Source organism: Taudactylus pleione, unplaced genomic scaffold (assembly GCF_031769625.1).
Source record: "Taudactylus pleione unplaced genomic scaffold, aTauple2 ptg001750l, whole genome shotgun sequence".
Lineage (NCBI taxonomy): Eukaryota > Metazoa > Chordata > Amphibia > Anura > Myobatrachidae > Taudactylus > Taudactylus pleione.
The window spans coordinates 76,693-104,036 of record NW_028286147.1 but is presented as its reverse complement, the minus strand read 5'-3'; the positions used below and the strand labels follow the sequence as shown (position 1 = coordinate 104,036).

At 46.3% G+C, this 27,344-nt stretch overlaps 1 protein-coding gene across 1 annotated transcript; it reads right to left on the bottom strand.

Annotated features, from left to right (window-relative positions):
- Nucleotides 1–2,036: 2,036 nt before the first annotated feature.
- MEX3C (mex-3 RNA binding family member C) lies at nucleotides 2,037–9,398 on the bottom strand. The gene is made up of 2 exons (XM_088464692.1): nucleotides 8,991–9,398; nucleotides 2,037–5,078 (listed from the first exon to the last, which is right to left on the bottom strand). The coding sequence occupies exons 1-2, from the start codon at nucleotides 9,229–9,231 to the stop codon at nucleotides 3,883–3,885; spliced, it is 1,437 nt and encodes a 478-aa protein (XP_088320818.1). The 5' UTR covers nucleotides 9,232–9,398; the 3' UTR covers nucleotides 2,037–3,882.
- Between the last annotated feature and the right edge of the window lie 17,946 nt (nucleotides 9,399–27,344).

The window sequence follows — 27,344 nt, the reverse complement described above, 5'->3', positions numbered from 1 at the left end:
CAGCATGATCACTCAGAAAAGTGGGTGTGGCCTTGAGACCCAACCCCTTTTCATCACTGTAGGGGGCATGGCCAGCACTCACAGATGCAGGGCTGCCCCCATGCTCGCCCCACAGTATGAATAGATGCCGTGCGCATGGTATCTACTCACTCATCGGCGATTTTACCGGACGGCAGATAGGGACGGCTGTCTCAGGGGGTCGCCCCCATAAGGGCAGGGTGTGGTACTCCACTGAAACAGCCTAGCGGGAACACACACACACACACACATTATATATATATATATATTACACACACACACACACACACTGGTTAATGGTAATGGACACGTGTCTTCTATACGGATATAATTAGAAATGTAGTTCTGCACTGCTGGATACCAACAATGCAGGCTGAGCAGAGTATGTAGGAAATGACAGCTACTCCAGTAACATAAGGAATGAAGTAGTATGAAGTATTAAGAGTACTTTCCCTGTAACATAATGGACTATGGGCCTGATTAGGCAGAGGATGGAATTGTAAAGGCGCACATAAGCAGCTGTGCAATTCTGTCCTTGCTAAAAATGCAAATGCAACAGGTGTCTGACAACATCTGCAGTCGCAGCCTGGGATCACCATCGGTGCCATGTTGGACAGCACCGCACTTACGCAGGCTGGCTGTCTTGCGAGGCCAGGAATCTGCATCCATGGACGCAGGTCCGTTTCTGGGAATGCAGGCCTTCCCCGACCCTTAAACGCCTCTGCCTCTCCATCAGGGTCTGCGTGCAATCATGCAGAACGAGTCCTGCATTCAGCATTGCACTTACATGCACTGCTGAATCAGGCCCTATGTGCTTAATGAATGCTCCCATAGATTACAGCTGTAGTTACAAGCATTAAACACAAAACAAATGCTGATAGGATGCGTGCAGGAGAAGGGCTCACTCCTTCAGGTCAACCTGCTATCCAGATACTGCATCAGTTTCAAACTTCCTACACACCCACACACTAAAGCCCCCACTTCTGACCATCATGTGCATACACACTTCTGCTAAACAGACACACATTGCATCACAGCACTGGGGTCATGGATTCAATCCCTACCAGGGCTCTATTTGTGTGGAGTTTATATGTTCAAACCATGGTTTACAGGAGCTCTGGTTTCCTCCCACACTGCAAAGGACACAGAGTAATGGTGCACACACACGGAACGATCAGTCAGCGATAACAATATCGCTGACTGATCGTCCTGCACCTTCCCGGAGTGCTGGACGATCGATCTCACCACCGACGGCCAACAACCCGCGATCAATGATTGCGGGTCCCTATAGTAACCTGGTCAATATCGATCATCCAGCACACCACCACCGACAGCCAACGATCGCGGGTCCCTATAGTAACCTGGTCAATATCGATCATCCAGCACACCATCACCAACAGTCAACGACCCGCGATCGATTGTGGGTCCCTATAGTAACCTGGTCGATATCGAACAGGTTGGCCTGCATGCACGAGCGATCGTCCATACATGTCCGCGCATTGCAGGTCGTTGGTGGGTTAGAAGGGACCAAAAAAATGCACGATATGATAGTTATCGTTCATATTGTGCATTTTAATCGTCCCGTGTGTACGCACCATAACTGGTCTCTGACACAATTAGGCTCATAGGCAGGGTGTGTGTTGTGTGGTGAGCTGGGACTGATGTGAGCGATTACATGGTAAAATAATGCACTCCCAAACACATATACTGTCACCAACACTGCTCAGTCACTCTCCAACAATCCAGTCATCTGCCATGGCCTGGCAAATCAGCTGGCGGTCAGGCTGATATCACACATGCACCTTAGATTGGCGTCCCACTGATGCCTTTAAAATGACAACTCCTAATCGCTCCAAAGTGACACCGCCACTTCTGGACAAGACATTTTTCGACAGCTGCAATAAAATCACATTATTAATATTAGGCATGAGTGCTACTTTTGAAAGCGGACAAGCGTAATAGAGAAAAAGGAATACACAGTTTGCAATTCATACGCTTTATGTGAGGATCTTGCATATTTTTTTTAATGTCAAAAGCTTCCTTTCCATAATATATCAATTAGAATATTACATACAGTTTCGTACAATTACTTTCATCCATTAAATTAGATAACAATGCACAAAGAAACTCCAGCACAAAAGACAAAATAATAGTCTCAAATATAAGTTAATGGAAACATGTCTTTTATTAATGTTTAATATCGAAAAAATAAAACTCTTATAATTCTCTTTACAGCAAATATATAATATCAGTGCTTTGGCCATAATAAGTTAAAGGCCCTTTATCATAAAATATATGGTTTTTAACCTTTACTCAAACTGAATTTATAATCCCTATTACTTCCCTACATATACATAACAAAAGTGTAGTAAAATTAGCAAATACTAAACTATATTAATAGATTTCATACTAACATTTGAAGTTATTATAAATGGTACACGCATCTAATGTATAGGTTACCTCCTTGGCTTGTTAGTTGCCGTGTACAATGCAATATTAATATATAAAATACATGCTTGGCGAATGTTCGTGCGAACTTGCTAAGACGGCAGCTAAAATGTTCAATACTGACTTAAACTATTCTACAAGCTATTAGCATTGAAGTTTGCAATACATTATATTATGCCATCAAGGCAAATTTTATACTGAAAAGGAGCAAAAAAAAAAAAAAAAAAAAAAAAAAAAATCTAAAATTAACAAAGAACCCCAGTATTTTGTAAACGTTTTTTCTTTATTATTTATACGAAATGTAACTTTCAAGTGGAAATAAAAAATAAAAGATTTATATTTACCAGTCAGTAAACAGATTTTACAGCTGCAGTTGTGTTTTTTTTTTTGTGAAAAAAAAATCTATAGAACTCTGAGAAATTTGTTTTCAAAAATATTAGAAATTCTTAGGGAGATTATTGGTTTTTTTTCTGCATATTTTTTTGATGTTGTAACCTTTCCATGACGGAATCCACCGACTGTAATGCGAAAAAAAATAAAATAAATTTAGATGTAATTAAAACTTTACACTCCCTTCGATGATCTAAAATATAGCGCTGAAAAACAATAGACTGACAGTTCCCAATCAACGCATACTTTGTGTGAGTACAGTGAAAGTCCCAGCCAATCCCCTTGGTTAAGTAAAGCTAAAATTCAAGTCACGGCTGGCTCATAAAAAAGTATTCACATTTACAATATATTTTCTCTAAAATAATAGATTAATAATAACTTGATCAGACTAATAGACGGAATGGAGCATCCCCTATTAGCTGGTTTGTGCATTATAAAGCTTTTAATGAAATCCAGAGACGTATCTTTGTAAAAGCAGCAGACAGGCTGATGCGTGGACAGTTCCTACCCGCAATCCGGCAATCTTTGTGGTAGTGTTTCCCCTAGAATCCGGAGCAGTGGTCTACAGCGAGACCAAAGCCCTAAACCAATTCTAAAATCTATTTCCAAATACTGTAGTATCTGATGTACAATGCCAGACACTTATTTCATCGCTCTGTGTGACTATCCATAGAACTGAATATAAATATATTTTTATATATATTTTTTTTTTTATAAAGGCAGTGGAACATCAGAACTGAAAAAGATGTTTGAATTTCGACCTATGTAAACATAATTTTAGTAAATGTAAACCAACGGTAAATCATAATTTACTGTGTATACCACATCAACATTAGACCAACTTTTTAATGCCAATTAACTGGATGCCACCAAAGTCAAACTGGGCATGCAGATACTTTAGATGAGGTGGCAGCAGTAGAGTTTTTCCTTAAGCCCGACTCTTGCCTTATTTTTCCCCATATATGCAAAAATATATATGTTAGAGGAAGATTGCTATAGAGTATTTAGAAGATGTCCGCGATACATTTAAGAATGTATTTGTATTGCCTGGTTGACTGGGGCCTGGCAGACGGGGCAGAGCGGCATCTCCTTCTGGCAGATCTTTTTAGCACACTCCATGCAGAAGAAGTTGTGGCCACAAGGGACGAGAGCTGCAACGACGTCATTATCGAAACAGATGACGCAGTCGTGCTTCCGCCGGGTCTCGGGCGGGGAGCTGGATGCAGAGCCACCGCTGGAAGAAGAGTAACTGTTGGTACCGTTAGAGAATGCGGGGATGTAGATGGGAAGCCCAACCTCGTTTGTGCTTGAAAGGTCACTTCTAATACTCCTCGTGAGGGGATATTCCAAACCTTCGGGAAAGGTAGGGGACACGCTCCCTCTACGCTGAGCCTTTGCAGCGACTTCATTTCCATAGCTGGAAAGTGAACTTCCTGGGTCATAAGGTGGCCAGATAGTGTCTGAAGGAGATGGTATTGGATCAAAGGCAGACGCATCTGTAAGATCTTCTGAGGCCACAGGTGGCATGGCGTCACCAAACCAGAAATTTGTTGCACTGAAGGGGCTCGTCGGGCTAAAGTCGGCCAACCTATTACTTCCGAAAAATGAATCTGTGGAGCCGCTTCCCAAGGAACTGGAGCTATCATTCCGGTAGTTAGACACCATTTTGTTCCGGCTGGGAGCAGTTGGATTGGCGTTTAACCAAGTGGACGCAAGGCCACTCGCTTCAAAACTAACATCTGTACCATTGTAATGGAAATCATTTTCTTCGTTCAGCTCAATGTAATTTCCAGTGCGCATGGCTATGTGCATCTCGATCTCCTCGCGTGCCCGGTCCACATTTTCCGGCATCCCGGTGACTTCGAAAACTGGCTCCTTATCTCGACTTGGAGTGACTATATAGGTGTGGGTTTGCTGCTGTATACGTTTTATTGTGGCTCCCTTTGGACCCACTACAAGGCCGACCACTCGATAAGGGACCCTCACTTGAACGGTGGTTTGGCCCGGAAGGTTAGGGGTACACTGCACACTGTTCACGGGGGGGCCACTTTTGTTGCGAGATGCTCGAATCATAGAAAAGTGTTCAGCTGCGGAAAGGATTTCCCTTTTGGCCATAGCGACGTCCTCTTTCCTTCCAGTGACAACAAATATTGGTTCTTCGCCCCGGACTGGAGTTTTGATGTAAGTGTTGGTCTTCGCCCTTAGAGCTTTGATCTTGCAGCCTAAAAGGAGAACATTTAGGATGTTTACTTAACATGTTCTGAATCACATGACAAAACAAATCATAATTTTCATCTGCTGGAGTTTCCCCACTCTCAAGGACCCCAGGAAGCCAGCCACACACAAAGCCAATTTAAACTACTAATTCACCGGTCCAGGTGCAGCTACATTGGCCCATGTATGACCATTAACTTCAACTGGAAGTAACCAGTTTAAATTGGTTTAATGTCAAAACTGAATAACCAAATAGCTCTCATTTGCCCTATGGCAGAATTTACCACTGCATCTTGGGGCAAACATGACTATAAATTAAGCCATATGGTCTCAAACCGAGAATTTGTCCAAGCTTGATGGTGGCACTTGACAAGATAAAATCGGGATAGTAGGGTCTGCATGCCACACCAAACCAGAGCCAATAACAAATCAAAGAGAGTCGAAAGAACAATCAAGTCTTTTATAAAATGAACTTACCCATCACCTCTCACCAAAATGGTGGGGGCTTTTACCAGGGTGACCCTCATAAAATTAGGCCTACATAAGGTATGACTTGCTGAACTGGCCTTAATAGGGTGAGAGGTCATGTCCACCTATCCTACCACCACTTCAACCGGCTGATGTACTAACAATTTAAGAGCCCATGCAGTGTCCATTGCCACTGGGACTTCAGAATATTACATCTGCATATACAGAAGATGCGACAGGCTCGAAATTCTACCCTGGCACATTGGGTCCTTCTTTATGCTGGCCCAAATTTATCATAAGTTCTCAAGCACAAACTAAAGCGGTCAGAGGGTAGGTCAAGGCGTATGCCTTTTCAGAGAGACTTTATCAAAAGAGAAACGGTTATACCCCTTTTATAAGAATGTTCAGGGTCAGACCCGGGATTTGGAACACATTTCCAACCCGAATCAGACCCCCTTTTAAACTGCACCGTTCACACTGACCCGGCTCCCCGGCGAAGGTTGGGCAGCGCTTCTTACCCTCCCCCTCACTCCAAATCGGTCCGGAGGCAGAGAGGGCGGGTGGTTAGCACTGCTCCGTTCTGGTCGGCCCAGCAGTGGATGCTTGGAGATGATGCGCCGCTGAAGCCAGACAGTCGAGCGGCATGCGGCGCGACCCGGGTCATTGTGACCTCGGTCGTGCCATTTACACTGCAGGGTGACATGGGAATGACCCGTGCTCAACCCTGCAAGCCAGCTGGGTCGGATCCCCGAGTCACTGAACCCGGATTGATCCGTTTACACCGACAAAAATCCAGGTTGATGCGCGTTCACGTGCAACAACCCGAGATTTAGAAGTCTGTGTAAAAGGGGTATTACACATTCAGGGTTTATCTATTAAGCAGTGAATAGTGTGGAGAAGTTGAGCAATGGAGAAGTTGCCCATAGCAACCAATCAGCTTTAAAGTAGCATTTATCAAGTACAGTCTATAAAATAAAAGGTAGGAGCTGATTGGTTGCTGTGGGCAACTTCTCCACACTTTCCACTGCTTGATAAATAGACCCCTCTCAGTGCCATTTTAAAGACTAACTAAGGGGGCCCATCTAACTTGTATAGAAGGAAATTTCCTGTTCTGGTGATGCGGTGGGATCGGAGAAATCGAACATGTTGGACAATCTCAATTCCTAGATTCCAACCTCAAAGTAGTTAGAATTGGCGAGTTGGGGATTTTTAACATGTTGTATTTCCCAGAACGTTTTTGATCGCCGATCGTTATCGATGTCGGCAGAATGGGGAAATCGGGCTGTAGTTGTCTGGCCTGCATAAGACTGATGGTGTAGGGCAGGATTAGGCAAAACACAGTTCCTCAATAGATGGGAGAGTCACAAGTCCCAAAAGCTGTCCAGGTGTGCTGGGACTTGTGGTTTTTCAGCAGTTGTGAGAGCCACAGGCTTCCTACTTTTGGTGTGCAGAGTAATAAACACAGACCTGGGTAAAAGCAGATTTATTCATGACATGTCTTCAGCAGATCTGTCATCTCCCTACCCACATCAGCTACAGGATATGGTGTTATTCCTGGAAAACACGAGCAGGCCTGGCTTTCTTACTCAGACGTGTAAAAGCACCTCCGCAAACTGATACTAGACCATGGATTCTGGGCAATGGGATGAGGTCATTATATAAAAATAAGAATGCATCCTCACCTCTGGGAAGTTAGCTAATGATGCCGGTCAGGGTAAGTACTGCTCACTTGAAAGTCAATAATGTCTATTATTGCTAAGGACAGGGTTACACAGTGCAGGGGGAGGGGAAATTCCATCAATTCTGGTTGTGAGCAAAACAAACCCCCCTCCCCTCAGTCCAACCACCGACAATTTAGACCTGTATGGAAAACAGACATTCTTTGTCGTTTCAGATTGGCTTAATGGCCGTGAGCTCGTTACTATTTCCTAACTGTTACATCATATGTTTAAGATAATCGGATATTTTATTCATTTTCATGGATTCTCGCAAAAAGCTCTTTTCTCCGTGAAGTCCCCATTGTCCCTTCACTGATCCCTCCTATTAGTCCCCATTGTCCCTTTAGTGATCCCTCCTTTTAGTCCCCATTGTCCCCCCAGTGATCCTTCCTTTTAGCCTCCATTGTCCCCCCAGTGATCCTTCCTTTTAGCCCCCATTGCCCCTGTAGGGAATACTCAGTTTAGTCCCCATTGTCCCTTTAGAGATTCCTCCTTTTAATCCCCATTGTCCCTTAAGTGATCCTCCTTTTAGTCCTCATTGTCCCTATATCGATCCCTCCTTATAGTCCCCATTGTTCTTCAGTGATCCCTACTTTTAGCCCCCATTGTCCCTTTAGTGATATCTTTTAGCCCCCATTCTCCCTCTATCGATCCCTCCTTTTAGTCCCCATTGTCCTTCAGTGCTTTTTGCCCCCACTTTTAGCCCCCATTGTCCCATATGGAATACTCCTTTTAGCCCCCACTGTCCCTTCAGTGATCCCACCTTTTAGCCCCCTTTGTCCCTTAAGTGATCCCACCTTTTAGCCCCCATTGTCCCTTCAGTGATCCCACCTTTTAGCCCCCTTTGTCCCTTAAGTGATCCCACCTTTTAGCCCCCATTGTCCCTTCAGTGATCCCACCTTTTAGCCCCCATTGTCCCTTCAGTGATCCCATTTTAGTCCCCATTGTCCCTCTATGGATCCCTCCTTTTAGTCCCCATTGTCCCTTTATCGATCCCTCCTTTTAGTCCCCATTGTCCTTCAGTGATCCCTACTTTTAGCCCCCATTGTCCCATCAGGAATACTCCTTTTAGCCCCCATTGTCCCTTCAGTGCTCCCTACTTTTAGCCCCCATTGTCCCATATGGAATACTCCTTTTAGCCCCCACTGTCCCTTCAGTGATCCCCTCCCTTTCAGCCCCCATTGTCCCTCTATCGATCCCACCTTTTAGCCCCCATTGTCCCTTCAGTGATCCCACCTTTTAGCCCCCATTGTCCCTTCAGTGATCCCACCTTTTAGCCCCCATTGTCCCTTCAGTGATCCCACCTTTTAGCCCCCATTGTCCCTTCAGTGATCCCACCTTTTAGCCCCCATTGTCCCTTCAGTGATCCCACCTTTTAGCCCCCATTGTCCCTTCAGTGATCCCTCCTTTTAGCCCCCATTGTCCCTTCAGTGATCCCTCCTTTTAGCCCCCATTGTCCCTTCAGTGATCCCTTCTTTTAGTCCCCATTGTCCCTTCAGTGATCCCTCCTTTTAGTCCCCATTGTCCCTACACTGATCATTTTAGTCCCAATAGTCACTTTAGTGACCCCTCCTTTTTGGCCCCATTCTCCCTCCAGTGATCCCTCTTTTTAGTTCTCATTGTCCATTTCAGAGATCCCTCCTTTTAGTTCCACTGTCCCTTCGGTGATCCTTCCCATTCCCATCCCCCCCCCCGTGCATCTGTCCAGCGCCCGCAGAGCCCCGGGACACTCACCCTGCCTCCCCACAATCTCGGCGACGTGCTCGGAGCTGGGCACCGGGACTAGCTCGTTGGTGTTGACGCTCTTCCTGCGCACGGAGAGTGCGGCCGGGCCCCCCAGCAGCAGCACATCCTCCTCCCCGGGCCTCTCTTCCTCCTCCTCCTCAGCCTCCATCGGGCCCAGCGCGGCCAGCCTCGCCCGGATCTCCTCCAGCTCGGGGGCCCAGGAGGCCGCGGTCACCCCACCACCCGGCATGGCGCTCGCAGCTCGGGATCAGCAGCAGAGAAACCCTGTCAGCATCGCCCCGGCCGCGGCAGGATCCCGGCACTCAGCCCCGGCCGCTAGTCCCGCTTTTCCCTTTATCCCCGCTCCCTCTTTTTTCTTCTCTTTGTTTCCCGACCCGGCGGGACACGCCCCTAGTCCCCGCCCTGCATAGGGAGCCGGTCGCGGATTGGGCAGGTGACGCGCGAGAACGGCGGTCCCTCTGCTCTGATTGGCCACATCCAGGTGACAATCACAGGTAAAGGGACGGGCTAAGGCTGGGCGGGGTAGGAAAAGGAAGTGTGAGATTTAGTGGGTGGGGTCAGTCACTGTGACGTCAGATGCCAATCTGCTCCTGCTGTACAAGTGCTGCTGCTGGGTTCAGTCAGGTCACAGACTCATCAGCAGTAACAATATGGCTGCTGGGAATGAGCATAGGACCAGCAATGTGTAGTGTGTGGTCTCAGCCATGGCTGCATGGAGCACAGGGGCAGTATGTGGTCTCATCCATGGCTGCAGGGAGCACAGAGACAGTGTGTGGTCTCATCCATGGCTGCAGGGAGCACAGAGACAGTGTGTGGTGTAATCCATGGCTGCACTTTTTCCACATTTTATGTTACAGCCTTATTCCAAAATGGAATAAATTCATTTTTGTCCTCAAAATTCTACACACAATACCCCATAATGACAACGTGTAAACAGTTTTTTTGAGATTTTTGCAAATTTAATTAAAAAAAAAAAACTAAGAAATCAAATGTACATAAGTATTCACAGCCTTTGCCATGAAGCTCAAAATTGAGCTCAGGTGCATCCTGTTTCCACTGATCATCCTTGAGATGTTGCTACAGCCTAATTAGAGTCCACCTGTGGTAAATTCAGTTGATTGAACATGATTTTGAAAAGTATACACCTGTCTTTATAAGGTCCCACACTTGACAGTGCATGTTAGAGCACAAACCAAGCATGAAGTCCAAGGAATTGTCTGTAGACCTCCGACACAGGATTGTCTTGAGGCACAAATCTGGGGAAGGGTACAGAAAAATATTTGCTGCTTTGAAGGTCCCAATGAGCACAGTGGCCTCCATCATCCATAAATGGAAGAAGTTCGGAGCCACCAGGACTCTTCCTAGAGTTGGCCAGCCGTCTAAACTGAGAAATTGGGGGAAAAGGGCCCTAGTCAGGGAGGTGACCAAGAACCCGATAGTCACTCTGTCAGAGCTACAGCATTCCTCTGTGGAAAGAGGGAGACCTTCCAGAAGGACAACAATCTCTGCTGCAATCCACCAATCAGGCCTGTATGGTAGAGTGGCCAGACGGAAGCCACTCCTTAGTAAAAAGCACATGGCAGCCCGCCTGGAGTTTGCCAAAATGCACCTGAAGGACTCTCAGACCATGATGAGACAAAGATTGAACTCTTTGGCGTGAATGCCAGGCGTTATATTTGGAGGAAACCAGGCACTGCTCATCACAATAGAATTGTTCAAAGAGTATGACGTGTGATAGGCTAGCCCACTCCCACCTTTAGGGAGCTATACATATACTTGAAACATATTTTTGTCTGTTTTAATGTTTATTGCATGTTGAAAAATTAAAATTCTTCTTATAAAACATCACTGGATATCTCCTTTTGGATCCACCAAAGATACCTTTACAGGATTCAACGTATGTTTATGACTGTGAGTATTGGTACGCAAAATCATTCTACTCACACAAAGATACCACTACAAGCTTCACAACACTGTACTTTACTGTAAGTGAGGTACGATACCTCCACCTTCTTGTGTTAGAATTTGGGACCACTATACATATAATGAACCTATATATGTTAAAAGAAAATTGGTATAAAGAAACCTTTATAGGAGTCATCTCCCTTGCTTAATAGTGATTGGGGGTACGCTCTGTTCCTTTATAGTTAACATCAAATTTTGTGTATAATATAAGGATTTATCTCTGATACATGTCCATTTATTTTTTATGTACTGTTGTGATCACATTACCACCGAAAATACACCACACATCAACAGATAAAAGAAATCTCCAATCGAAGCTAAGTATACATTTTTTGGCTCTGATCCTTAAAGTTACTCTAGATGACATAGGTATTAAGCGCTATCATACACGTCATACTCCTTGAACAATTCTATATTTATTCTCTGGATCATTGGGATAGATCCATTTGATGTGAAGTAAGCTGCATTATACCTTAAGTGGAGTGCCACAAATTATATACATTCTTTTAGAAACTGCTCATCACCAGTTCAATACCATCCCTACAATGAAGCATGGTAGTGGCAGCATCATGCTGTGGGAATGTTTTTGAGCGGCAGGAAATGGGACACTAGTCAGGATAGAGGGAAAGATGAATGCAGCAATGTACAAAGACATCCTGGATGAAAACCTGCTCCCAGAGTGCTCTTGATCTCAGACTGGGGTGACGGTTCATCTTTCAGCAGGACAACGACCCTAAGCACACAGCCAAGATATCAAAGGAGTGGCTTCAGGACAACTCTGTGAATGTCCTTGAGTGGCCCAGCCAGAGCCCAGACTTGAATCCAATTGAACATCTCTAGAGAGATCTGAAAATGGCTATGCACCGATGCTTCCTATCCAACCTCATGGAGCTGGAGAGGTGCTGCGAAGAGGAATGGGCGAAACTGCCCAAAGATAGGTGTTCCAAGCTTGTGGCATCATATTCAAAAAGACTTGAGGCTGTAATTGCTGCCAAAGGTGCATCAACAAAGTATTGAGCAAAGACTGTGAATACTTATGTACATGTGATTTCTTAGTTTTTTATTTTTAATTATATTTGCAAAAATTGCAAAAAAACTTTTTACATGTTGCCATTATGGGGTATTGTGTGTACAATTTTGAGGACAAAAATGAATTTATTCCATTTTGGAATAAGGCTGTAACATAATAAAATGTGGAAAAAGTGAAGCATTGTGAATACTTTCCGGATGTACTGTATATACACATACACAGAAAATGCTCTTATTTTGCGCTACAAATGCTCAGCTGCTCCTCTTAGTAGATCCCGTTAGCCGGAATCAAATATTATAGACACAAATAGAAATATACCAGAGGGCGCTAGATAAACAATTTTATAGAACATCTAAATAGTGTTCTATAGAATGTTCTCCTGTAAGTAATTAGTCAAAAACTTGGTCTTTCTTTTCTTATCTCAAAACTTCAGATTAATTATATTTCTTTGTGTAGAAACTCCAACATGTAAACTTCAAATATGACCAATAGATATTTGGAAGATATTTTCCTTCGACATTCAATACCACTGTACAGGGAGATGGTAAGTACTCCTGCCTTCACCCTTTCGGGAGTGATCTCACACGACGGCCCTTTGGAGAGGATACATCTATTTGTGCTGCAGGATTTGGATGTTATACACCATTTTCTGTTATTGTCAATCAGCCATCTGGGAAATTATTACCCCTGACTAAGTCCACTCTAATGATGAAACGCATAGGATTTAAGTTCTTTATCCATTACCGCAAAGGGACCATGTCGTGTGAGCTCACTCCTGAAAGGGTAAAGGCAGGAGTACTTACCATCTCCCTGTACAGAGGTATTGGATGTCGACAGCATTGTAAGCTGTATGCACAGTTTTTTCGAATTCTTATGTATAAAGACTTTTATAAAATTGTGAAAATTGTATTACTGATTGGCCCTTGGCTTCTTTGGGTGATTTGTTGAAATGGAATATCTTCCAGATATCTATTGGTCATATTTGACGATTACATATTGGAGATTTTACACAAAGAAGAAGAATTCATCTGAAGTTTTGAGATAAGAAAAGAAATACCAAGTCTTGGACTAATCACTTATAGTATTACATTCTAAAGGAGAACACTATTTAGATTATCCATAAAATTGTTTATCTAGCTCCCCCTAGTATATTTATTTATATATATATATATATATATATATATATATATATAATTTGAAGTGCTTATTTGACAGAAACTAGGATGTCAGTATCCCGTTTAAGGATTTATTATAAAAGTAAGCATGACAAAAACATTTATAAAATATGAAATTGTACATAGGAAATCTGCAGTCAAGAATCGTAATAAATCTTTATTTAAAAAAAATATAATGATATAAACAGCTGGTAGACCTAAGAGATTATGCAATGTTATATGGGCAATCTAGCTGGTGTGTGTTTGTGTGTGACCCCCTCAGCCCGGCACAAAGCCAGGGGGGGGGCGCGATCAGTGTGATCCTCCCCCCCACAGGCATAGGAGACTGCTGCGGCTCAGCAGCTGTGTGCAGTCTCCCACTGCAGCCCAGCATACAGCAGTGTGTGCTGGGCTACTGTGAGGTAAAAGGGAGGGGGAGGCAGCACCAGCAAGCCCAAGCTCGCTTAATTAGTACCCGCTCCTCTTTCCCTCTCGGCACCCCTGTATATATGTGTGAATATGCAGGGCCGGCCCAAGACAAATTTTTTAGGTAAGCAAAAAAATGTAAGCGCCCCAAGGGGTACCAATGTACGGGCCCAGAAAAAAAATAAAGGAGCATGGTCTAGTGGGAAATATAATACACCCCCACCCCATATAATAATACACCCAACACCTCTCAAATAATATTAATAACCCCCATCCCACATGATACATCCCCACCAACATAATACACAGCACACTCCTGTAATAACAATATACCACCACACCACATAATAAAAAACACCACTCCTCAGATCACATTAATATATCTCCACCTCTCAAATAATATTAATAACCCCCATCCAACATGATACAGCACACCCCTCAAACAACATTAATAAACCACCACCACACATAATAATACACCCCACACATCGCAAATAACGATAATATACCAGGGCCACATCACATAATACACCACCACCCCTCAGATCACATTAATATACCCACCACCCAATATAATACACAGCACATCCCTCAAGTAACATTAACCCCCACCCCACATAATATACAACACACCCCTCAAATAACATTAATAAACCCCCACCCAACATAACACACCACATCAGTGACAGTGCACACATACGGTCAGTCAGTGACAGCGCACACATACCTTTTTATAGAGGCACTGCACTAAGCAGGCTGCAGGACACGGCACCCCGCCCATCCACGATTAGCAGCAGCAGCAGCAGCCAGCAGGTCGCCCCCTGAAGATAGCACTCAGGACAGCCCTGGATGCAGGTACAGTTGGTCGTGGTGGTGTGGTGGCGCTTGTGTGACGTCACACGCCACGACCTCATACAGTGCCGAGGGGGAGTTCTGAACGGTGCAGAGAGGGTTTGTTAAGCCTTCTACTGCGCCTTAATTTATTACTGTACTATGCACACATAGGATCCGGAGACACTGGCGGCGGAGCTGGAAAGTTCTCTCTACTCCAGTGTCTGTGGCTGCTCCGCGTTCCCGGCGGCTATTCACGGTGCCCTCTGCCGGCTGGCGCTCTACGCACCTGCGTAGTCGGCGTAATGGGCGGGCCGGCCCTGTGTATATGGGCTGAAGATTTCTAAGTGCCAGGGAAGCTTAGTTCCATCCACCTGATGACATCTGAGGAAGTGCTGCAAAGTAAGCACCTGCATGGTAAGTGAAGAGGAGCCCTGGATGTTGTTGGGAGAGCACTGCATGGGAATATGTAGTTACAACTGACTGGTTGTTATTAGCTGATTAGCAAACACTGGAGTATGGTTGCTGTGATTTTAGCAAATTCCTATGATAGAGACACTTATTTAGGTGATTGCAGATGACGCGTTTCACCATATCAGCAGCATAGAGGAACAAAGTGTAGCATTGCACATAGGACAGTAACATCACACTGAAGGTGAGAGACAAGAGAGAGGTGGTGCACAAGGTGATAAAATGACAAGTGCAATTACAAGTACGCATGACAACAAAAATGAATGGATGTGGTTTCAATAAAATCACATGACAGACTGAAGAATTCGCCATAAGATATGGACGGCCAGACAGACATGAATGTAACAGTAATGCAGAATTAGATTGAGTTACGCAGTTTGAGCAAAATCATGCAGAACCAATTTAGCATAAGACATGGCAGAAACGTGGGGAAGACGGAGAGTGGACAGGCAGTAGACACACTGAAAGCTTATATTCTAGGTAATGAGGTATTCAGTGACAATAAGAGACAGTGGGATGAAAGACCTACTGTAGGGACGACAGGGCAGCCACCTTGGAACCAAAGCTTAAGAAAGGTGAAGCCGTGAAGTATTGAAAATTACAGGCCAGCGAGTGCTTTGGTGATGTCCTTGGTTTGTAATGAACAGGCTGTGGATCCATTTGGCTGGGATGGGAGGACAGATCGTAAGGTGGGACGAGTGGCAGCTCAGGGTCTCAGTGGAGGGAGGTCAGTCCGAGCCAGAGGAATATTGTGTCCCACTGATTGAATGAGACACAGTTGGTGAGGTAGCCATTTTGGGTGTGATGCTCAGGACCAGAATATAACATTCTAAAGATGCCAAAGGTTTCCCAAATAAAAATACGCTGGAAAAACTCACTCAGGAGTTCCAAAAATTATACATCAACAAGAGAAGTGTTTTATTTTATAATTGACAGTTGTCTTTTGAAGGAATGACAATCATGATATTTAAACACTTGTTGATTTAAAGCAGCAATCCCACATAGATTTTTTTTTTCACTTTAAATAGCAATTTAAATACATTTTAGACATGCATCATTATTATTAGCTATCCTACAAATCATTATCTAGGTCCTTATATAAAACTCGGTATGAAAAACATTTATAGCTGCCAGACATAGTTGGTTCAGGCCTTCTGCTCTCAGAATCGAATAGGGCAGAGGCTCCCAATTGCGGCTCCAACAGTTTAGATTTTAGAGATATCCATGGTTGAGCACAGCTGATTTAATTCGTTTCTCAGTCAGGATGGGTACAGGATGCCGACGGTCAAAATCCCAACGCCAGCATCCCAACAGGGTTAGGATACTGACACCTGTCGATAGGTATACTAACCCTCTCCCTAACCCTCCCTCCCCGGTGCCTGAACTTAAACTCTCCCTAGTGCCTAACCCTACCCCTAGTGCCTAACGCTCCCACCATCACCGCTACTTACCTTTGGGATGCCGGCGGCGGGATTCTGACAGGTTTTGCGATTCCCCTGCGCTGGGATATTGAACGTACCCCCCTCAGTCAATTTGATTTAACTACCTGTGCTCAACCATGGATATCTGTAAAACCTGCACTTTTGTGGTGCCTAGAGAACTGCGTTTGGGAACCTCTGGCATAGGGGAAAAGAAAGGGTGTAGATGTAACAGTACAGACAGATCAAAGGGGTTTTCCAAAGCCTCTCTGCTCACTACATCATATAACTCTAGTTGCCATGGTAGCCTGTAATCAATAGCAGCTTGAAGAAGCACGTTAAAGAGTAAATGGTAATTGCTACTTTATAGACTTTATAGACTACCACAGTGATTTATGTTAAAAAAATATAATAAAACACCTTATTTTTTATGAAATTGCTTATTTAAACAACCATCATTACAGCTTAACTTATACAGATTCAGATAGTGGGGGAAGGAACCCTCTAATTTGAAACATGGATAGATCAAATGAAAAGAGTTAGTCCAAAAATGAACAACAACTGTAAACAAAATATAATATCCAGAGGAGTATATCCAATATATTAGGACAAGAAGAAGTTAATGTGCAAGTGGTCATGATAAATTAAATCTGAAAGAATGTTGCCTGCTATTGGAACCATTGTATCTTCTGTGAGTGCTAATAAATAATGCAAAAAAAATAAAATAATCCAAAAGACATATTGCATAAGTATTGGAGGCATTTGCCAATTACATTTATTTTTGTAGTAACATTGCCAGACTTAAATAAAAATATGTTGTAAGAAAAAAAAATTACCACATGTACTGTAGCATAGCATTTATTGTATGGAGAAAGAGGGATTTCTGGCCTCATGGCTGATGAAAACCCACTTGTCTCTACTGTAGCATCTTCATATTTGTCCATCATGTTTTCCAGGTCCACTTTTTGAGGTTGTAAATCTGGTTACACGCCAGGACGCAGTGGCGGATTTACCGCTAGGCAACACAAGCAGGTCTTAGGGGGCCCGCCAACAGGGCTGTATAATGGAGGGCCCCGGCAGGCTGTCAGTGCATTGATTCGACAGCTGCCGGGTGCTGGCTCCAGCTCACGCTGCTCTGTGGAATTCCCCGCTGCTCAGTCACCACTGCCTTCAGACGGGGGGCGTGATGTGGGCGGAGCCACCCACGATGATGGGGAGTTGGGGGCGGGTGCAGTGATGATTTGTGCCCATCACCTATAACCTCGCCCCCAGCATGGAGTTACAGTGGAAGATGGCAAGGTCCAAGGATGGCCCCTCCATTCAAGAATCACATCTGTGGCCACACTACAGTAACCTGTGCTCCTCCTCCCCTCTGTGCTTCCTGTCTCAGCATCTCTGTCCTTGTTCTGCTCTCCATACTTGTTTTATTATATGCCTGTCTGTCTCTTCCAGTTTGTGTGTATGTCTCCATGTCCCCCTCCCCGCACCAGCAGTGTGTATGTCTCCATGTCCCCCTCCCCCCACCAGCAGTGTGTCTCCATGTCTCCCCTCCCCCCACCAGCAGTGTGTATATCTCCATGTCCCTCTTCCCCCCTACCAGCAGTGTGTGTGTCTCCATGTCCCCCTTCCCCCACCAGCAGTGTGTATGTCTCCATGTCCCCCCTCCCTCCACCAGCAGTGTGTGTGTCTCCATGCCCCCCATCCCCCAACAGAAGTGTGTGTCTCCATGTCCCCCTTCCCCCACCAGCAGTGTGTGTCTCCATGTCCCCATCCCCCACCAGCAGTGTGTGTCTCCATGTCCCCCTTCCCCCACCAGCAGTGTGTGTCTCCATGTCCCCATCCCCTACCAGCAGTGTGTCTCCATGTCCCTCTCTCCCCCCCACCAGCAGTGTGTGTCTCCATGTCCCTCTCTCCCCACCAGCAGTGTCTCCATGTCCCCCTCCCCCCACCAGCAGTGTGTGTCTCCATGTCCCTCTTCCCCCCACCAGCAGTGTGTGTCTCCATGTCCCCCCCCCACCAGCAGTGTGTGTCTCCATGTCCCTCTTCCCCCCCATCAGCAGTGTGTATGTCTCTATGTCCCCCTCCCCCCACCAGCAGTGTGTCTCCATGTCTCCCCTCTCCCCACCAGCAGTGTGTATATCTCCATGTCCCTCTTCCCCCCCACCAGCAGTGTGTGTGTCTCCATGTCCCCCTTCCCCCACCAGCAGTGTGTCCCCATCCCCCAACAGCAATGTGTGTCTCCATGTCCCCCTTCCCCCACCAGCAGTGTGTGTCTCCATGTCCCCCTTCCCCCACCAGCAGTGTGTGTCTCCATGTCCCCCTTCCCCCACCAGCAGTGTGTGTCTCCATGTCCCCATCCCCCACCAGCAGTGTGTGTCTCCATGTCCCCCTTCCCCCACCAGCAGTGTGTGTCTCCATGTCCCCATCCCCTACCAGCAGTGTGTCTCCATGTCCCTCTCTCCCCCCCACCAGCAGTGTGTGTCTCCATGTCCCTCTCTCCCCACCAGCAGTGTCTCCATGTCCCCCTCCCCCCACCAGCAGTGTGTATGTCTCCATGTCCCTCTTCCCCCCCACCAGCAGTGTGTGTCTCCATGTCCCTCTTCCCCCCCATCAGCAGTGTGTGTCTACATGTCCCCCTCCCCCCCCACCAGCAGTGTGTGTCTCCGTGTCCCTCTCCCCCCGCCAGCAGTGTGTGTCTCCATGTCCCTCTCCCCCCGCCAGCAGTGTGTGTGTCTCCATGTCCCTCTCCCCCCCCACCAGCAGTGTGTATGTCTCCATGTCCCTCCCACCCCCCACCAGCAGTGTGTGTGTCTCCATGTCCCTCTCCCCCGCCAGCAGTGTGTGTGTCTCCATGTCCCTCTCCCCCGCCAGCAGTGTGTGTGTCTCCATGTCCCTCTCCCCCGCCAGCAGTATGTGTGTCTCCATGTCCCTCTCCCCCCCCACCAGCAGTGTGTATGTCTCCATGTCCCCCTTCCCCCTCCAGCAGTGTCTCCATGTCCCCCTTCCCCCACCAGCAGTGTGTGTCTCCATGTCCCCCCCACCAGCAGTGTGTCCCCATCCCCCACCAGCAGTGTGTGTCTCCATGTCCCCCTTCCCCCACCAGCAGTGTGTGTCTCCATGTCCCCATCCCCCACCAGCAGTGTGTGTCTCCATGTCCCCCTTCCCCCACCAGCAGTGTGTGTCTCCATGTCCCCATCCCCCACCAGCAGTGTGTGTCTCCATGTCCCTCTCTCCCCCCCACCAGCAGTGTGTGTCTCCATGTCCCTCTCTCCCCACCAGCAGTGTGTCTCCATGTCCCCCTCCCCCCACCAGCAGTGTGTATGTCTCCATGTCCCCCTCCCCCCACCAGCAGTGTGTGTCTCCATGTCCCTCTTCCCCCCCACCAGCAGTGTGTGTCTCCATGTCCCCCTCCCCCCCCCACCAGCAGTGTGTGTCTCCATGTCCCTCTCCCCCCCAGCAGTGTGTGTGTCTCCATGTCCCTCTCCCCCCACCAGCAGTGTGTGTCTCCATGTCCCTCTTCCCCCCCACCAGCAGTGTGTATGTCTCCATGTCCCTCTCCCCCCCCAGCAGTGTGTGTCTCCATGTCCCTCTCCCCCCGCCAGCAGTGTGTGTGTCTCTGTGTCTCCATGTCCCTCTCCCCCCCACCAGCAGTGTGTATGTCTCCATGTCCCCTACCCCCACCAGCAGTGTGTGTCCCCAGTTCCCCCCACACCCCACCAGCAGTGTGTATGTCTCCATGTCCCCTACCCCCACCAGCAGTGTGTGTGTTTCCATGTGCTTCTCCATCCTAGTCCTATGTGTATAGCTACATGTTCCCCTTTCCCGGTGTGTATGTCAAGGGCCGGTTCTCCCGTTACGCATGGTATGCAGCTGAGTAGGGCGCCGCATAGTGCAGGGCGCCTCAGCTGCGTACCATGCGGGCCGCGGGCAGACTATGTCTCTGTGACACAGGCTGCACCGCGTGTGTAGCGCTGACCGGATGGAGTTCGGTCAGCGCTACACAGCACAAACACACAGCCGCCAGCGCCGTATGTTGGCTTTAGCAGCTGATGAGAGTCAGACAGACTCTCATTGGCTGCTGCTCCCACTGCCAGAGCCGGACATCTGACGGCTCCCACAGTGGGTAATGGGAGTGACGCGTCACTCCCATAATGCAAAGTGGCAGATGGAGGAGCTGATATCGGCGGCGGGGCCAGGAGCAGGAGCGGGTTTCAGGTGGTTTTTTTTGTATTTTTTTTTATTACGTCTCTACTGCGGGCGGGAGGAGGTGGATTACTGCTGGGGGCACTACAAGGGGGCGGGGGACTAGTACTGGGGGCACTACAAGGGGGGGCTACTACTGGGAGCACTACAGGGGGGGCTACTACTGGGGGGATTACTACTGGGGGCACTACAAGGTGGGGAATACTACTGGGGGCACTACAAGGGGGGGGGAATATTACCGGGGGCACTACAAGGGGGAGAATACTACTGGGGGCACTACAAGGGGGGGAATACTACTGGGTCCACTACAAGGAGGGGGAATACTACTGGGGGCACTACAAGGGGGGGAATACTACTGGGGGCACTACAAGTTGGGGGCACTACAAGGGGGGCTACTACTGTGGGCACTGCATAGGGGGTACTACTACTGGGGGCACTGCATAGGGGGGAGTACTACTGGGGCACTATATAAGGGGCTTACTACTGGGGGCACAAGGGGCACTGCACAGGGGGACTACTACTGGGGCACTATAAGGGGAATAGTACTGGGGGTACAAGGGGCACTGCACAGGGGGATCACTACTGGTGGCACTGTAAAAGGGGCACTGCTTGGGGGGTACCACTACTGGGGGCACTGCATAGGGGGACTACTACTGGGGGCACTATATAAGGGGAATATTACTAGGGGCACTGCACAGGGGGGACCACTACTGGGGACACTGCATAGGGGGACAACTACTGGGGGCACTATATAAGGGGAATATTACTAGGGGCACTGCACAGGGGGGACCACTACTGGTGGCACTGTAAAAGGGGCACTGCATAGGGGGGCGCCAAAAAAATACTCGCTTACCAAAAAATTTGGGCTAGGGCTGGCCCTGTGTATGTCTACATATCCAACCCCCCTCCCCCGTCAGTCACCAGTGTGTATTTTTTCATGTCCCACCCCCCAGTCACGTGTGTATGTCTCCATGTCGTGCCCCCCCAGTCATGATGCGTATGTATCCATGTCTCCCCAGGCCCCAGCGTGTCTCTGTAACATCTTTGTGTCTGTGTATCTGGTCTTTGTTTTTTTCTCATTCCTTTACCTGTGTCTTCCATTACTCCTTTTAAGTCTGTACCCCCACCTAATTCTATTATTTATCACCCATCTTTTCCTGTACCCCCACGAACCACCTTTCCATTTTGCCCTACCACTGTTCCTCTTACCCTGCTCCTCATTCCGCCACCCCCTTTCTATTGTCCCTCCTTCACCTCTTACCTTCCTCCTCCTTTTCTACTGAAGGTGATGGAGTCCTGCTGGGCAACGATCAGAAGTGGCGAGGAGAAACCGGAGGATGCCAGGTGAGCACCATCTTCTGTTTTTAAATAATTTTTCTTCTTTATAATGCTGCTGTCACTGGTGAAAACCCTGACGGCAGTAAATTATGCCAGTTTTCACCAGTAAAGCTTCCCCATATGAACAGCACAAGTATTTTGGCGGTACTTTTATCGCCACAATACCTGTTCTTTCAGCAGATTAAAATTCTTTAAAAAATGCTTTATTCCTTGCAAAATCAGCCTCTGCCAGGACGTTCCGCCGTCCTATCTGACGATTGGGAAGTGCATACAGTACACACTTACCCATCATCGGCCTGATGTGTCGTGACTGATGTTACAATTGGGCGGGCATTTCCATGTGCCCGCCTAGTTGAGCTGTCAGTCACTGGCGGATCTGCAGCAAGTGTGTGGGCGATCGGCCTGTACACACAGCAAGATACACCAATATATCTGCAGATATATTGGGTGTTGGCTGTGCTGCACAGTCGACGTGATATGCTTGTCAACACTAGTTTAAGTTAACAGGCCATTCATCATTAGGGGTCCGGTGGCTGTGTGCATGCGTGACTTCGGGTCACGCATTCATAGCTGCGCTGATGGGGGGTAGGTAGTAAAGCAGCTACTTCTGTACCTGTGATACTAACCGAGGGGACAGCTGCTTTTCGGAGCAGCTGTCCCCGCACGGGAGCAATGATGAATTGCTCCAGTGTCAAGCTTTCCCCACTGTGAGTTGGATACTTAAGTATCCCTCGCAGTGAGATGATAACATAATAATCATCGGGGGGGGGGGGGCACATGGCCCCCGATGATGAATAGGCCCCATGGTGAGAGACAGACATCTCTTACTTAGCTCATAAGAGACTAGGTTATTACCTGCATAAAAGGCTGTTCCAGTATTGTGTACAGCTACCTGTAAGTGTCCTACACTCAACAGCTGGTGAGCTGTATAAAACCCTGCTCTGCTCTATTACCAGTATGTATGTAACAGTAAGTACTGCTATACCTGCTATATATTAATAAACCAACACCACTAATACCCCTTTCAGACATACGGGTATTTGGTCAAGACCCCCCTTTCACACTACAACGTCTACCCGGGAAATTCCCGGGTAGACCCCTTTCAGACAAGAGCAGGGTTTTTCAGAGTTTTACACAGAAAATCACAGTTTTGTCATTTTAAGTGGATGTTATGCTGGCACACATTAATGAGGTCATGCAAAGGTGGGGGTTTGGTATAAGGGGACTGGGAGGGGCACCTATAAGGCATGGCTGTATTTCCAAGCATCTGTGTAGCATGGAGACCTTCTATTGTCTGGTGGATTTGGTGTGCTACACAGCAACTGAGGCATGGCTGAAGCTGCTCACACTGGGCCTGATTCAGAGCCGCTCGTAAGCGGCCGCTCGTTCGTAGTCATTCGATGTTGTACAACCACGCATGCGTCGTTGTAACAGTGCGCATGTGCGTACGTCTGATTGCGGTCAGTTTTCAGTCGATCGTAGACACAGCGAACAGGAAGTGACATGTCAAATGTGATTGACAGAATTTTCCGTTTTGGGGTGGTGACAGGGGTGGAGATGGAAAAACACAGGCGTGTCGAGGCATTTTTTGGGCGTACATAAATTATCTTATGCGAGCGCCAAATGTGAACGGAACAAGTGATACGTCACGGTCTTATCCAATTTCCATTAAGACTGCTCGCTCAGCTTGTGGTCTGGTATAGTCTACCACAATGATGATGGTCTCTTCGTACTTCCCTGGGCTCATCGATGGTGATTCGATTTATGAATTGTGGCCACAAAAACAATCATCTTTTAATTGCAAATCTGCTTGTAAGGTGTTTAGGAAATAGACCTTTTTTAGTAGCTAAAATCCGAACGCAGGTGAACTACTCAGCTGCTAATTTCGGGGTCATACAATCAATTAGCTATCAATTTTTATTGTTTTTGGGACTTTTAAAATATTTGTAAGTGTTTCTTTTTTAGGGAAACAATATTGTACGCATATTTGTTTATTTGCTTATTTTTTTGGAGGACAAGAAACCAATCGTCCTTTTGTTTTTTGCTAAGTGTTAATTCAAACTCATAAATTCTTTTTAACCCTTGTTTTGTTTGACAAAATTAAATGTTTCTATTTCCGTTGTATTGTTTCTAAGTTTGTTTTAGGGATTACCTTTTAACCAGTTTTGGAATAAATCATCAATAGAATTGTGCCGTTTTTTTCATATTTTTATTAAATGATTGTGTAAATTTTTTTTTGGTTTTATTTTTGTTTGCCATAAACATATTTTTTATAAGGATAAAAAAATGAAAATTGATTTGGCCCACACACACAAAAAATAAGTGGCATTTGAACTTTAACAAATCAAAACAACACAATTCACAAGAAAGGAGAGGGAGGTTGTTGTCATGAAGGAATATGGGACAAACACAGAGATGGATTGTGGGGTAATTAGCCAGTGCTGTCATCGTCTTTTAGGCCTTTTGGCCGGGGGTTGGAGGGAGCCGGAACGGGCCGGGAGCTCCTTCGGCTGGCCTGGCAGGAAGGGAGGCCGGCTCCAACATGTGCTGGCGAACGAGCTGCTCCAGGGCTTTTGCAATTCTTACATTTGCCCCAGTATTTTCCGCCAGGGCATTTGCAATTTTCACGTTGGCTGCAGTATTTTGATCAAGGGCGTCCGCCACCCGTAGCAGATTGGCGTCCATCCTCAGCAGAATCTCGGTGTGCTGATCCGTTTTAACATTGAGATCAGTGAGGAGGCCCACTGCCTGCGAGGGGGAATGCCCTGGACTGTCTGCCACAGGGTCCCCAGCCGGATCTACTGCTTCCTCCCCTGCAGAACCAGAAGAAATTCTGCGGCCAAAGCTCTCCTCTGGAGCAGACTCATCCGCCTGTGTCTCTGTGTGAAAAAAGAGAAAAGATTAAAAATCAAAATGAGGTATTGTTCAAAACACATTTCTGAGTTGTTAACATTACAACATTTACCTGGGGCAACATGAGGAGCCGCAAAGTCTGGCATGTCGGTATCCATGTTCGACACGCCAAACAACTCCTCATCCTGCACACACCCCTGGGCCAGCTCCTCCAAATCCGTGAGCTCAAGTGACACAGGGGTGGGACCCCCACCTGTTCCCCCTGCATGCCTAGCCCTATCAGCCATTTTTTGTTTAAGCCGATATTTGAAGTCGCTCCATCTGTTGGTTAAAAAGTTGGCATTATTACTGCAGTATTTGGCCCTGTAACCATTTTTTATTCAAATGTAGTTTTTACGTACCGGCGTTTGACCTCTCGGGTTGAACGTTCAAACTCACCCACCCCATTGACAGCACTGGCTATGTCGTCCCACAGTTTCCATCTCTGGGTTGCACCCATATTCCTTGGTGCCTATGCCAGGTTGTCGTTGCACATTTGCACCAAAACCTCCATCTCCTTCCTTGTGAATTGTGGCTGTCTTTTTTTTTTGGCCCTAGTTTGCCTACTAGGCCCAGCAGCCTCTTCCAAGGCATCCTCCAAATCATCATAGACACTCTCTCATTAATAGAGAGTGATCTTGAACGGCAAATTGACAGTCCTACAGCAATACCACCACTTATGCAATTAATGTCGGTGTTACATTTTTGTGCCTAAGGATCCTTTCAAACCACCGTTGGAATAGTGGCAGGAATATCCCAATCCTCCTTTTCAAGGATCCTGAGGGCAGTGATGGAGGCACTTTTTAAACACCTCCATCATTTTATTAAAATGCCATTAGATATGGGTTCCCTTAATGTGGTGAAGGCTAATTTTTAAAAATTGCTGGCTTCCCACACATCATAGGGGTTGTGGATGGCACTCACATACCACTTCAGCCTCCAGCAAGGCTGGAGGCTATATTTAGGAACCAAAAGCACTTTCACTCGATGAATGTAATGGTGGTATGTGATTTCTCCCTCCAAATCCTGTCCCTGAATGCCAAATTCCCAGGCAGTGCACATGATTCCTTCGTCATCCGGCAATCAGGGATTTGGCACAAATTAAACAACCTACAAGCTGGTGATGCGTGGCTTCTGGGTAAGTTGACACCTTCTCTTGAAAGCAATGCAAAGCTTGGTACACAATGGTCCTGATGTTGTTTTTTATATTTTCACAGGAGACAGTGGTTACCCTTGCACGCTCTGGCTGCTCACTCCTTATTTGGTTCCCACACCAGGGCCACAAAGTCAGTATAATTCCGCACTTACAGCCACCAGGCAGGTGGTGGAGCGCTGTATCGGCCCTTTAAAAGGCCGATTCAGATGCCTCCACCGCTCTGGTGGCGACCTCATGTATTTGCCGGCTATGGTTTCGAAAATTGTGGTCCTGTGTGGGATTTTTCACAACATCGCCATAAGGAGTGGTGTCCCAATGCAGCCAGAGGATGCCTTGCCTGAAGGCGGCCCCCCCAAGGTTGGTCGGAGGTCAGTATGTGGGGGGGCCATACGCGATGAAGTTGTTGCAAGATTTTTTAAATTATTTCAACAAATTTATTTAATTGACACAATGTAGACATGTAATATTTTTTTTTGTTTTATTCCCTAAAATGACCATACAAATCCATGCATACTACCTGATCAACAAAAATGACTTTATGTGGACACATTGGATATAACTTTGGGAAAACTGATTTCTTCTCCTCATTTGTGGATTCATGTTGGCATGCTACTTCTTCAAACAGTTCCTGATTGTTTTTTTTGTGGGTTTTGGCGATTTTTGGACTTTTGTGTGTGTGTTTTCAATGTTTGAATTTATTGTGTCAATTCACTTGGTGTTTATTATTTGTGTGCATTACATTTATTTTTTACGTTACCCAACCATTTCCATCGTCAATTACAACCAAGTGTAACCTGTTTCAAAAAATGCAAAGTTGCTTAATGCCTAATACTGTAATTTCTTAATTTGTAATCTTTAGTACCCTGCTTTGTTGCTCAAAACAAACCCCAAAGATATTATGCTGAATCAGTAGGTTGTACATTCTAGGCCTAAGCAGGTAGCTTTAATTTTGACATTACCCCCCCCCAAAAAATAATCTCTTTTGAAGGTTAATTCTACAAACCTATTGGTATTGTTATGTGTTTAATGTGCAAGCTTACATACTTACTTGAGCTTTCTACAAACAAATGTACATTACTTAAAAACTCAGGGACAAATAGTAGACTTATGTAAGGTTCAACAATCTTAGATTTACAGACAAGGAATGAGACTTAAATAAATCAAAATAAACTTTTTTTTTTTTTTTTGGGGCATTGTAAACATATTAGTGGCGCAGGATCGCCAACAGATGGTCCAATGCCACCAGCATGGCAATTACATGGCCCCGTATCTCCACTAATCCAGCCGCAATTGCCTCATTACGCCTCTGGTCCTCTGTGGATTTAAAAAATGTGAGGATTACTAAAATGACACCTTCATTTAGATTTTAACAACCAAGCACAAAATCAGACAATACCAAAAAAAATACATCAGTTAACAAAACATGTCCAAAACAAAAGCAATGCAAAAAGATAAGAT